At 43.8% G+C, this 14703-nt stretch overlaps 1 protein-coding gene across 1 annotated transcript in view; it reads right to left on the bottom strand.

Moving 5' to 3' along the window:
* Positions 1 to 293: 293 nt before the first annotated feature.
* The window catches only part of PTDSS1 (phosphatidylserine synthase 1), an 811205-nt gene continuing 796795 nt past the window's right edge, over positions 294 to 14703 (bottom strand). The window contains exon 13 of the mRNA XM_044065621.1: positions 294 to 2594. Within this exon, the coding sequence (XP_043921556.1) occupies positions 2479 to 2594 (116 nt within the window). The 3' untranslated portion in view covers positions 294 to 2478. The remainder of the gene's footprint in view (positions 2595 to 14703) is intronic.

Here is a 14703-nt window from a genome sequence, read left to right as displayed (position 1 = left end):
CAAATCTTTAATATTATTTTGGCGTAGCGGTTCCTATCCACTTTCCGTCAGGACATTCTGTATGTGTACCAACACATTCTTGGATTAGATAGAAAATGTAGAAATAATACAAATTATTGGCTTGAGTTGGTTTATAATTGTCTATTGTAGATGCTTTTATGTTTAATTTTTTGTGATTTTATTTTCATGTACTTGGTTAAAATGATATTTATTCTTAATGTATTATAGGGAAATTCAAAATGGAACTAAAACATTGGAAGCAATATTGTACATAATGTAAATAGTGTGTGAAATGTATAATGGTTTTGCAAAACAATAAAAATGATTATTGAAAAAAAAAAAAATTAAATATCACATTTGAAGTGCAGAACTTGTGAGTGGTTTCAAACAAAACTGCTCCTTGGGGTGTTGGCCAAGTGAAGCCATACGCATTTCATTTAGATGATTTGGTAGAATATCACTGAAGGCAGGTAAGCCTAGGATGAAGTCCACTTTTCTACAGAATGTGGAAAGTCTTTGTTCTGCAGCCCTAACAGCAAACCTCTTCTGTGCCAAACAAGTGATTTACTTTGTTTTTCAGGTAAACTAGAACAAACCTGGAAGCCCTAACTGAACATTCTATACCCGGATGTAGCAATCTGTTTAGGATGCAGACATAAGATAACTAACAATTCAGGATGAGGACAGCAACGATGCCCTTCTCCTGAGTCAGTAAATTCTATGAAAGTGGAAATAATTGGAAAGTTTGACTAATCCTACACGTCGAAAGTTCCCAACATCTGCCCGAAGCTATGAAGAAACTTTTAAACTAAGTGCAAAGAAACTTTTAAACAAAGTGCATATTAACCAGTGGGCAGTAGGTCACACAAAAACTAACACCAAATATTACCTACAGTAAACCATCAAGTTCCTAGTGCCTTGGCAACCTGTATTCCCAGGTGTGGTGTTGCTATTTCTACACACTGACAGTGATGTTATTAGTGAAAACAAATGCCACTGAAGTGACTGCAGAGTAGGAGATGCTCAGAAGATTCCACTGGGAACCGTTGCCAAACAACAGCTGAATCTATGCAACACAGGCAAAGCTAAGGCAGGAATAAGACAAATGCTATGCCACCCTCTTTTAAAACCAAGCCTACGGAAAACAGCTTCTCTACTGGACAGACTAACTTGCAGACTAACAATAAAAATGGTAAGGCCCTTAATGACTATGTGATCCTCAAACACAACAGAGACACTTTCTGAAAGAGGACATAACACTGTATGCTGGCCATAAACAAAAGAAAAAAGATACGTGATCAATTAGGTTATTCTACATTATCTACAAGGACCAGCTGAGCAGGTTTTAACTGCCCGATCACAAATGGTCAAATTTATTTCTAACTGTAAGACGTATCACTGGTCAGGAGGCAGAGGTAGCTCACTGTTTATGACAGACTTCGTACTATTTTTTTTTTTGGGGGGGTTCTCTCTCTCCCACAGTTGTGTAACCATGCAATGTTTTATATAAATTGGGGGTGCAGGGGGTTACCCCCTGCTAAAACATTTGAAAACATCTGTTTTAATCTTTACACATAAGTTTCACGGCCTTTGTTCTTCAATCGGTTCTGACTGGGGAGTTGTTTTGGGAGTGATTGCATTTTAATCTTTCATACAGAAGGAGTCAGAGTTAATGGTACCTTAAATGGAAGACAGAGCGGAATCTGATACCTGACGCTATCACTGTATTGTGCTCCACCAATAACTGACAACAAAGAAAAAAGACATAAATTGTGAAACTCTACAGACTTAATTTAGAACAGAAGATTCAGAAATGTCAAATCTAATAGACCACAGTTCAGATAACTGAAAAACAGAACAATACACTTCAAAAGAAAAGACCTAATATGCCACACATCAGATGCAGTACAAGTCACTCATAAGAACATCAGATTAGGTTTAAGACACAAATTAGCACTTACTAGTGAAATTGACAATATATGGAGATTGAACCTTATATACAACCCAGAATGGAAGAAATTAATGGAACTGCTTACAGTTCAATGTGCAAACCACATACTTCATTAAAAGAGGTTACTGCTGATGTATTACCCCTTTGATTAATGTGATCAAACTCATAAATTTAAAGGTTAAGAAAAAAGAAAAAAAAAATAAGATACAGCTTAAAGGTGAACCGCTGTATTATTTGGCAACTGCACTTTGCCACAATATGGCCACTTCTGACTTCTGTAGTCAGAATTAGTAGGCTTTTGGGGGTCGATGTTACTATGAGCCACTGAAGGGCGAATCACAGCAGGCAATGACCTGAAAAATACTGACAGAGTTCCACCATTTACAAAACTGGCCTGTGGCAGATGAAAATTACTTTGCTGCTTATATCTGTCCTTTTCTGGCCCAGTGGATACAGATGATTATACATAATCTGTCTCAGCGTTAAAACTGTAGGTACTGCCCAGACAGTCACTGCAGACTGCTGTCTTACTTCTTGTTACCAAAGCCATTGGTCACTCTTGATTTTGAAGAGCCTTTCTTTCTTTTGGACACGCTACTCTCAGCATCACCTATAGGGGAAACATGACTTTTCTTCTCGATTTCTGCAAAGAAAGGGAAGAATATGAAATTAACATTACAATACTTTTTAGAAAAATATCATACAAGTCGATGTCTCATATGGTGGGAAGTCATTCATTTTTTTCTCTTGAAAAACATGTTCAAGGAACAGGTTCTCTCACCTTTTACAACTCTGTATTTAAAAACTATGATCAGCTACGTCTTAGAAGGCATTTTTCAAAATTAAATAATGTACCAGGCAAACCTATTTCACCCTGTAGAAGACCTAGACAAAACTTCCAACAGTCCCCCACAAATAGAAACAACCAAGAGGTCTGCCAAATTCATCTCAGACTTTTACCATCATATAAACAGATGCACAGAACAGTTAGTACCTGTCCATTCTAAATACAACAGTAAAGTCAGGAATAAATCTCGCTGGTGGAACTCCGGTGTTAATAAACTGTATGACAAAAGAATGAAATCAATGAAAAGATGCAACAAATCCCATCTCCCTTCCTCAAAACTGCAGTGAAAATGCGATGCCAGCAGGCAGGTATGACGTTCAAGTTGCTATATCCAACTATCTTCAAAATATTTTTCCATGAGGACCGAAGATATTTTTGGGAGCAAAACAGACCGTGGCAGAAATGAAAAAAAAAATCAGTAATAAAGGGCAAACCTGTAAGCTTAAGAAAATTCTGTTTCTTAATCATCTGTCAGTAAGAAAGCTGAGAGAGATGTTGACAGTGTAACCTTTTCCATTGTTTCAAAGGAAAATGCTTGAGCAACAAAAAAAAGCTCAAGAGCCGATGAGAAAAATGAGGAGCACTCTGGACTCCAACTAGAGACAGGTATTGGGAAACTGTGATGATCCAGAGGGTGACTAGCAACAAAATGAGCTTAAGTGATACGGCTGTAAAGCATCAATCCCACATTTATAACTGTAGTCATACAAGAAGAAATGGATGAAAAATGAACTGAAGTGCTAACTTCAAATATTAACATCTCTAAAAACATTTCCTGATGTAACTTGTGCATTACTTTGCTAATAGAATAAAGCAGTTATGTATACAGCTACAAATATTTTAAATGTGACGCACTGGGAGAAAGTTTTACCAGTCACTGAAATACTAGGTAAGAAAGTATTCTTTCCTAGATATAACTGTTTTATGCTGTAATAAGATAAGGCTGTAATAAGATAAGGCTGTAAAGAGACAAGTTACAGTTAATATGATGTTGTGATCTTTGGCTGCTGGGGAGCTGTAAATGTAAATTGATCATATTATATATATATATATATATATATATATATATATATATATATATATATATATATATATATATATATATATATAGTTAAAACATAATGCCCTCCTCCATTTTTAAAGAGGTGGATGTCTTGATTATTTTTAGTTTAAAACTATTGATAAAAAATGTGAAAAATATAGTTTATTCTTGCATTTGCAAAGTAACTAGCTGCTTTTTTTTCACTAGCACCTGCTTTTGGTTAAAGTCAAGTAGTCTGCAGGTGCAGGCAACATATGAGAAAGTCTGGACAGTATGTTCTGAATTCCCTTTTGTGTGGATCTGCAAGATACAATGTAATTAACATTTAAACATGTATTCACAAACATTTCAGTGAAAATAAAAAGAAATAAATGAAACATGCAACTGTGGGAAATGTACACTTATACAAGCAAATCCCTCCCTAGCAGCCTTAGTTGTAGTAAATAGGTTCATAGGTAGGTACTAGGCTATCTGCCTGAGGGCATTTATAAGCCTAGCCAGAGTGTGTCAGCTTTCACTGCCCCATTGATTAATTAACTCAGCCTCTGTCAAGAAGAGCCAATTAAGTGATCCCAGGGGTGTGTTTTCTGTTACCCATCCACTCGTCAAGGTTTCTCTTGAAGAATGTTAGTGAGGGGCTCTGCCTAATGTAGTTAGGAATTTGTTCCAAAGCATAGGGAATTTCTGTGACAGGAATCTATCCCCTCCAGCATGTTCTATTTATTGTTGTGGCGAGGTTTATCTCACTAGAGCGAGTGGCTCGCAGTGACTTGGATTTATTTAGGTGGAGCATGTCTATCAATTCTGAGTTGGACATGGCTTTGCAAGTCGGGCAGAGATCACCTCTGAGTAAGCGATATGCGAATGAGTACAGCTGGAGTTTTTCCAGTCAGGCTGCATAGGACATATGTTTGAGGCCAGTAATTTTCCTGGTGAGGTACTTTTGTGGTCTTTCCAGCTGTTGGAAGTGTCTTGTGAGGTACATCCCAAATGGGGCATTGTACTCTATGATGGGTCTGATGAGTGACGAGCAGAGGGGCACTATAACCTCTTTATTTCTAGATGCAAACCCTTTAGTAATTAGATGGGCTACATAGAAGGATTTCCTAACTTCTTTGGCAATATGATTGTCAAAGGAGAGAGTACTATCTACCTGGGTCCCCAGATCTCTTACTACCTCTTCTGTATTAAGGGGGCTGCCACCTATGTGGTAATTCATGGGTGTTTTGTTTTTCCCAAACGGGATGACTATGCATTTTTTGGCATTTAGCTTGAGACCATGACTTTGACACCAGGTGTTTGTCTCAGTAAGGCCCTTTTGGAGAATGTCCGTGTCAGCCACAGAGTCAATTATGACTCCCAGTTTGCAGTCATCGGCGAACTTGGTTAGCCATAGTCCTCCTGTGTTTGCCTGTACTTCTGAGAAGTATATGCCAGACAATTGGGGTCCCAGGACAAAGCCTTGTGGGACACCACTTGTGACTGGTTTAGAGTCGGACCTGGAGCCCGCTACTCTTACTATGTGAGTTATGTCTGTAAGCCAGTTTGCAACCCATCTCGTGACATAGGGATTTATGTTCAGGCTGGTGAGTTTTTCTATAATTCCCGATTGGGGAATGGTGTCAAAAGCCTTGGCGAGGTCAAGGTAGGCTGTGTGAACTACCTTCCCCTCATCTATGGCTTTGGTGACTGTCTCAAAGAAGTCAACCAGGTTTAGTCGGCATGATCTGCCATTAACAAAGCCGAACTGGGTCGGGTCAAGTGTTTGGAGGTTCCCAATGTCTTTGTTAATGAGTTCCATGATGATGCACTCCACAGCCTTGCAGACCAGGCTAGTCAGGCTTATGGGGCGATAGTTACTAGGGTCAGTTGTGGCCCCTCCTTTGTGGAGCAGAATAACTGTTGCTGTACGCCATTTTATCGGCACATAGCCTGTGGAGAGGTTAAGGTTGAAAAGTGTGTTTAGGTGGGGGGGTTAGTTCGTGCAAGACGCAGCCTGGGTAAATTGATGCTGTGCTTTTGGCTTTTGAAAGGGCTGTTTTCACCTGTGCGTCAGTGATTTCCGGGACATTATACTTTTCCGCTATTGTTGTGGGCCCTTTTGGGGGTGAGACGAAGTTTGCACTGAATCTATCAGCCAGGATGTTGGCATTATCAGTGGGTTCAGTATATTTTGTGCTATTTTGCACTAGCTCAGCGCATATCTGCGAGTGCCACTTAGATTCTTGACATAAACAGGGCTTTGTGGTTATCTTTCGAATCCTTGGCTATTTTTCTTTCGAAGCCTCGCAGGATTTTATGAGGGACCTTAGTTTCTTACTGATACTGATCAGGGATGTCTTTCCTTCTTGGGATTTGCTTTTTTTCTGAACTAGTTTCCTCCTCCTATTATATAGCCTGTTTATGGCAGGGGTCCACCAGACTGGTTTCTTTCTTTTAGGGGAGTGAGTCTTGGTTTTGCTAGGGATGGCACGATCCATGCATCCTTGTAGGTGCTCACAGAGTGCATTTGTAAAGGTTCCTGCATCTTGGGTACTGTTATCCTTTAGCGTGGGGGCTGTGAAACTTAACACATCTGTCTTAAGTAAGGTGAAGTTTGCTATAGAAAAGTTTTTTACTGTGGTTTCCTTGGTTGGAGATGGTGGTGTGGTGTGGACATCCAGAGTGATTAGTTTATGGTCTGATCTAACCAGTGACGGGTTGACCTTCAGTGTGGAACACCTGTCGCCCATGTTTTTTGTGACCAGGTCCAATATGTTTTCACCTGTGTAAGGGGAGTTTACCAGCTGATCCAGGGCATTTGAGTTGACAAAGTTCAGGAAGCACTGGACCTGAGAGTTTGTACTTGAGTAGTTTTCCCAGTCAACGGTAGGGTAATTGAAATTGCCCAATATCAGGGTGTTCGGTAGGACCTTCACGTTTCCCAGTGTCTCCAGAAAGTTGGAGTGGTGGTCCTGGGTCATGGAGGGTGATCTGTAACAGGCCACAATTTGCACTGCAGATTTGCCTGATGTTAGTTGCACATGGATGATCTCGGAGGTATCATGCTGTGCCACTAACCTGGAGGTGTAGGTATCCTTGCTGAATGTGGATACACCCTCTCCTTTTGTGTTTCGGTCCATGTTCTGTGGCCGAAATGTGTGGTATGAGTTGTAGCTCGGTAGTGCTGGGGTGCTCTATGGAGCCTTGAACCAGGTTTCAGTTACTGCACAGATGTCGATGTTCTCCATACTAAGGAGTGCTTCAAGCGCGTGCATTTTGAGATTTAAACTCCTGGCGTTGAGTAGCATAAGCCTCATTTTTTTATTTGTGCTGTTTACGGAGGTTGGTTTGACTTTTGAGCCTTGCCTAAAAAAGGCACTATGGGGGCAGTAAGAGCCTTGGCCAGTATTCGAAAGCCTAGGGGTGACAGGTGCAAGCCTTCTCTTGTGAAGTAACGAGGCTTGTCGAGCATGTAGCCCCAGGCTGACAGACACTAGATCCCCTTTGAATGACACCAGAAGCTTAGCTAAATGTTGAAATTGATAATTTTTTCTTTATACTGCTATATCATTCTTGGTGAGGGCAGGATGCTACTCAGGGTCAGACAATATATCCATGCCCAGTTTAGTTTATTATTGAAGGTTAGTCAGTGTATTTTTTTTAAGGCTAAAAGTTAATGTTTATTGAAATCATGCATTCTGCTTTTCTCATATACAAAGGAAATACTAGAATATGCCCTCCACTCATTTGTCCACATTCAGGATAAAACACAACAACTTTAAATAGTTGAATCCAGACTCTGGAGGTTCTGTCCTGCTTGCAGGCAATATGACCTCATTTTCATCTACTCATTTCTCCCTATATCAAACCAAGCTACTCTGCTACTAGGTATATGGATATTCAAAATTCTTATGCTGGGTTATTACCCCCTTTGAAAACTAAATTGCCACATAAAGAGCAGCCTTATTCACTTAGAAGCATTCAAGATGATACCCTTACTCTGAACAGGCTACTGGTAGGAAAAAATTCTACAACAGGGCATGCCCTTAGGAATAATATGAAAAGCAACAATGCCTTGGACACTATCAGGGAAAGTTTGAAACACTTTTAGTTTTAAGAGTCTAAATGCACTTGCTTTAATGATACTGGCTAATTAAATCCACAAAGCTACTCTGCATGAAGCACATTTACAATATTATCTCACTAGTGCTATTTATGTTTACTGCTCTTTTAATGCGATTACTACTCCACACATCTTGCATATATTCATGATAGCAATACCTCTATTATATTCTGATTCCAAAGCAGTTCTACTGTTGTATTCACAGATCATTCAGTAATGTCTCTACTGTACTGTTGTATGCTCCCGAATTCAAATACTACAGTAATTCCACTACTGTACAACTGAATTGCAAGTTGCACATAAGCTTTCTAACACTGATTTGTACAATTACTTATTTATTTTACTTTTTTTTCTGCAATTATAACTTGCACATCATTTGTCCACTAATGTTTCCACTCTACTTTTTTGTACCTGGACCATGGCAGAAAAGGGTCACTAGACCTGCTCACCAACCTGGTAAACAAACAGTAGGTAAGTAAGTAAACAAATAACTAAAGATAACATAGGAATAGACAGCAATCTGAGTAAGTGAAAACACAGGCTCTAACATGTGCATTAGAACTTTAGAACTCTTATTACCTGTGGTTGCAGCAGCTAAATGGGAGCAACTGCTCTTATATGGAAAGGTAGAGGTTCCACTTTGGAAAGTGCAAACAGGTTTCTGCTTTTGCTTCGAGAAAAATGGGGATATTTGAAAACTGATTATTTCAGAGATGAAAAGAAGCAAGTTCGTGCATGTAAACTGCAAGCTGAAAACATAGACTAAGGAATAATTTGGTCATGTATAATTATGTGAAAGCAATGTTTTACCATACTGGCAGCTTTTTCAATATTAGGATGGAATGCAAATGCCTGTGCATATATAGACAAAAACAAACAGCACTGTAAGAAGTGTTGGGTGCAAATAGCAATGGTACAGGAGGCAAATCTGGATAGAAATGAGTTTGCAGATTTGACAAAGAAAGGACTTCAAGGAAGAAATTCAGTAGAATTCAAAGGAAAAGGAGAGCAATAATATTAATTGTAAGAGGGTCCCAAAAAGTGACAGATGAAAAAAGGACAATAAGGGTAGATTTGTGGTAGCAATCGGCTATTGGCAGGGATGTAGGATTATGCTGGTATGTATTTATATTCCACCTAAAAACTACTGTTTTGGAGCTTAGCAGACTTTTGGGAAAATAAATTTTCAACAAGGAATATTATTTATGGGTGAGGTCTGAGTCACAACACTGATGATTTCTCATGAGGATCTAGAAGGGAAGAAAAAAAGGGAAGGAATATTTCTTAAGAAATATGAGAGAATATTTAGTATGGAAGATGTGAATTCAGTAGCAGGAGTTAGAATAGAATTTACATATTTCCCAAGATCCAAAACCTAGTATGTACTGGAAAGACAGCATATTGAACTGAAAATTCTAAGACTAAATCTTAAGATAAAGATGTAGGGCAACGATGTAAAAATGAGACAGCAGTACCTTTCTACTATTTTGTTAAACCACAGAGGAATTTAAGGAATGTGTAGGGAGTAGTTTTCAAGTGCTTTAGGGAAAAGAGAAATTACTTCAGATGGGATAGCTAGCAAGTGAGACAAAACAAAAATGGACTTTAAAAGCATGGAAACAAAGAGAGGAAGAGGTAAGTGACAGAAATAATGAAAATTATTTACAAGGGTTGACAAAGCAAAGTATTGCAGAAGAAAGGGAACCTCACAGAAGGAGATGAGCAACTGCAGAGTGCTAAAGGAAATCTTTGGAGAATATGCAAGAGTTCAGAAAGGCTGCTGTTAATGAACTGCTTTTTCTGACAACTCCAGAACACAACACGTTTAACACAGTCACGCAAGGAACAGAAAGCAGAAAGAGCCATAGCTAGCCTTAGTGAGCCTATGAGAAGAAAAATAATCCCAGATCATACAGAATTAGAAGTTATGTACTCACCATAACGTTCCATCTGAGTAGGTGTATTCATTTGTCTGCAACCTGTGGCTTATGGATCCGATATCGGATCCGAACCGGCATGGTTTACCAGCTATGGATCCAAGCTCTCAGCTCCTCCCCTCACCCATAATGCCCTGCTCTACCCTCATGACCTCAGATCGGGTTTGCCAACAGCAAGAACCCCCTGAAAAGGGTGACACATAATATGCAGGAAACTGAAAGGCCAGGGGGATAGGAGGGCGGGATGGTTACAGACAAATGAATACACCTACTCAGATGGAACGTTATGGTGAGTACATAACTTCTAAATCTGAAGTAGGAGATTCATTTGTCTGCAACCTGTGGGACAGAGTCCCCAGCTACCTGAATCTTGGGGCCATCATGGAAGGATATTCCGAGCACCGGAGCCAAATGATGCTCTACCCCTAGATGCAAGATCCAACTTATAGTGGGAAATAAAAGTATGAGATTAAGCCCATGTGGCTGCTGCACAAATATCATCTAGAGGAATCCTAGCCTTAAAGGCTGCCAAGGTAGATACTGACCGGGTTGAATGGGCGTGTACACCCTCCTGTGCGGGCCTTCCTGAAGCTTGATAAGCCAATAAGATACACTGTGAAATCCAGCGAGACAGAGAAACTTTAGAAATTGGCTTGCCCAAATTAAATTTAGCAAAGGAAATAAACAACTGGTCGGATTGCCTATGACCAGCCGTTCTGTTTAGATAAAATCTAAGTTGCCTGTGAACATCTAAGGAGTGAAGCTTGTATTCACCTTTGTTTTCATATTTAGGAAAGAAAACAGGGAGGTTAATGGATTGATTAATGTTTGCTTCAGAAGCTACTTTAGGAAGAAAGGACGGGTTGGTCCTGGGTAAACACGGTCCGGATGAAATACAAAGTAAGGAGGTTTAGCTGATAATGCTTGGAGCTCTGAAACTCTCTTGGCCGATGTAATGGCTACTAAAAAGGCTGTCTTGAAAGACAAGAATTTGAGATCCACCGTAGCCGCTGGTTCGAAGGAGGGGGCGGTCAAGGCCTGGAGAACTAAGGAGAGGTCCCAAGGAGGAACCACTTGTTTCACAGGGGGCCTGAGAAGGAAAGTACCTTTAAGGAAAATTTTACACAACTTGGCTGACATAAGTGGACTAGAGTCATGACCAATGTGATAATGAGAAATTGCCGCCAGTTGTACTTTGACTGTGGAACTGCTGGCACCATCGTTAAAAGAGAGGTTAGAAAGTCAAGCACTAAAGGGAGAGGACCCGTGAAGGGATTCAGGCCTTGCCGCTCCGCCCACAAGGAAAACCGCTTCCACTTGCTGCGGTAGACTTTCCTAGTGGATGGTTTATGAGCTGCCACCAGGATAGCCTTAACAGGTGACGAAATACCGGGAGTCCTGATCAAGAGTGGAACTGGAGCAGCCAAGCGGTCAGCTTCAGGTTGTCCAGGTTCGGAGGAGATATGCAGGATGGGTGGGAAATCAGATCCGGAATGGGATCTAGAATCCAAGGAGGATTCACCGAGTGAGACCTTAGAAAGGGGAACCAGATCTGTCGAGGCCAAAACGGAGCAATGAGAATCATTCTGCAACCCACCCGAGAGGCTTTGTGAAGAACTTGGAGCATCAGAGGCAAGGGTGGATAAGCGTACAGAAGACCGGGTGGCCAGACATGCACCAGAGCGTCTCTTGGAGAACCTCCTGGAGGGGGTATCAGAGCGAAAAAACTGTCGCACTTGGTGTTTGAGGGAGAGGCAAAAAGATCACATGAAGGAGTTCCCCACCGTGCGAATATGCGTTCCGCTACTTGAAAATTGAGAGACCACTCGTAAGGGGTCAGAATGGTGCGACTGAGCTTGTCCGCCAGGATGTTGGACCGACCGAATGCGTTGCTATTAGAAAGTGGTTGGTGGAGATTGCCCATTCCCAAACTCTCATGGCTTCTCGACAAAGGGGGTAAGACCTTGTTCCCCCTTGCTTGTTGATGTACCAGACAACCGACATGTTGTCCGATTGAATCGCAATTGTTCCCAAGGGAAGAAAGTCCTGAAGTGCTAGCAACGCTAAGAGCACTGCTCTCATCTCTAGAACATTGATATGCAGAAAGGTCTCTGAATCGTTCCACGTGCCTTGGACGGTCCGGCCCGCAAAATGCCCCCCCCCGAGGCGGGAGGCGTCCGTGGTCACCGTGGCGAGAGGGGGAGAAGCACAAAATGGGCGGCCTCCGTGGAGATCCGGGGAGTGAATCCACCACAGGAGGGACCGCTTGCAAGCCTTGCTGATCGCAATGGGGTGATGCATAGGGAGAGCAAGGTATGACCATTGTACTAAGAGAGTCCACTGGAGGATGCGCATATTGAGCCTGGCAAGAGGAAGAAGTGCTATAGCAGACGCCATGGACCCTAGAGCCCTCAGGACCAACTCCGCTGGAACAGAACTTGAGTGGAGAATGGCCCGCACCTGGAGCTGCAGATTTTGAACTCTGTCCGCAGTGAGGAAGGCTTTTAAACTCCTTGTGTCTAACCTGGCCCCTATGAAATCTAAGAGCTGTGTGGGCGCCAGGTTGGATTTCTTCGTATTTATTGTAATGCCCAGAAAGGGAGCAAGATGGAGAAAGGAGTCTCGCGCCAATAGTAGTAGATGCCTTGTTGGGGCGGTAAGAAGCCAGTCGTCCAGGTAGGGGAAGACCTATACCCCCTGAAGCCTCAGGTGGGCCGCTACCACTGCTAATACTTTGGTGAACACCCTGGGGGCTGTGGTGAGACCAAAGGGAAGGACCCAGAACTGGTAGTGACTGGCTCCCAGCTGGAAGCGGAGGAACCTCCTGGAGCACCTGTCCATCAGGATGTGGTAGTACGCATCTTTGAGGTCTATAGAGCACATCCAGTGATTTTCTCCCAGAAGGGGGAGAATGGATTGCAGAGTGACCATTCAGAATTTTTCCTTGGGGACTGCCAGGTTCAAGAGAGAAAGGTCTAGAATTGGTCTTAGTTCCCCCGTCTTTTTTGGCACTAAAAAGAACCTGGAGCAGAACCCTGATCCGATCTGGTCTGGGGGGACGGGCTGGATGGCTCTTTTCTTTAGCAGATGGCCAATTTCTGCCAAAGCGGCCTTCCGTTGACCGGGTGGAACGTCTGGGAGGGACTTCAACTTTGGTAAGTGAAGAAAGGGGATGCGGTATCCTCTGGATATGATTTGGAGAACCCAGCGGTCTGATGTTATGGACTCCCATGCCGCTAGGTGCCCAGCGTCCCCGACTGCCTCCAGAGTGGAGCAGCCGGGCAACCCCTCAGGGTTGCTGCGCGGGCCGTTCAGAGAAAGGTTCTCTGGACCCGAAGTTCCTGGGAGCCCCTCTGCCTCTAGGGCGGCGTCCTCCCTGTCCTCCTCTGCCACGGAAGGACTGGTTGTCCGAGCAGGCTGGGATTCCTGCGACTTCCGGAACCACATCTTCTTCTGACCCTTTTGGTTCCTAGAGTAGGCCCTCTGGGGTGCAGAGAAGTGGATTCCGACGGCAGACAGCGTCTTACCGTCCTTCTCGCTCTGGGTCAAAGTGTCGGGAACGGTTTTGCCAAAGAGAGCAGAACCATCAAAGGCGTTAAACCACGCTTTGAAGGGCTCAGAAAAATTGCAGTGACGGAGCCAGGCCTGACGTCTAGTGACTAGGCCTGCCCCTGCGGCTCTAAATCGCCTTCCGTAGCATGGGAGAGTAGCCGCATAGAGGTATTAGTAACTGATCTAAGAGTGGCCATGCGGGTGGAGTGCAGCATCTTGTCCTCCTCCGACATGGACTCTGGGGGAGATGCAGCGTATTCGTTAATGAGATCTCGCTGCATCCTAATGACGTGTGCCAGGTAGTTCAGCGCCCTTACCGAGAAGGTCGCTGAACTAAACATCCGCTTCCCCAAGCGGTCCATCATCCGAGACTCCTTGCTCGGGGGATGGACTGAGGGACTCTCCTGAGCAAGTTCCCTCTTGGTGGCCGCCGCCGTCAACATGGCATCTACCGGAGGCCCCTTAATGCCTCCAAGAACACGGACTCGTCCGAGGAAGACTTGGGAGCAGACCACCCCCCCCTTATACGGAGCATTTCCATGATGTCCCCAAATGAGACATCCTCGGGGGGTGACCGTGGGGAGCCTTCCCCTTCCTCCAAGTCCGTGTCTTCCGTGAGAGACTCGGGGGAGTCAATGTGCCTCCTTTTGCACGTATGCTTGCGAGGAACATCCTCTGGGGGGCTGTCAGAGGATTCCTCGCAAGCAGCAACCTGTTCCAGTGGAGCAGCTTGGGGCACAGAAGCGGGCTGTCCCAAGGGCCGGATGGTGGAAGCCTGACCCAGTGCAGAGGGAGCGCGGCGGAGCCGAAACAAGTGCCGGGGGTCCGGAGACCCACAACAGGGCCCTCTCCACTACATCAAATGCCAAAGGGGAGCCGACCTCGACCAAAGGATCCGACAATCGGCTCCCCCTCGGATCCGAAGAGTGGATCGGAGCCGGCGCCGGCCGGATCCGAAGGGACAGTGCGCTCCGACACAGACAGCGCCGAAGGAGCACTGATCCCCCCGGATCCGAGGCTCGGATCCAGGATCCGATGCACTCGAGGGCAGGGTCGGATCCGAAGTACAAAGTACTATCGGCGCCGACCCACCCCCGGCTCCGAAGCTGCTCGGCTCCAGCTGCTCCGAGCCCGGGTAGCGGGTCGGAGAAAGAGCAATCGGTTTGAAAAAGGGTGTTGAGCTCCCCCAGAGGAGGCAAACACTCCCATCTGCATCTGGGCCTGGATGAACCTTCTCATCATCCGGTCCAGATCAGCATCGAAGCTATC

Source organism: Protopterus annectens, chromosome 3.part0, assembly GCF_019279795.1.
Source record: "Protopterus annectens isolate FY-2018-M chromosome 3.part0, PAN1.0, whole genome shotgun sequence".
In the NCBI taxonomy this organism is placed as follows: Eukaryota; Metazoa; Chordata; order Ceratodontiformes; family Protopteridae; genus Protopterus; species Protopterus annectens.
This window is presented reverse-complemented; position numbering and strand designations above follow the sequence as displayed.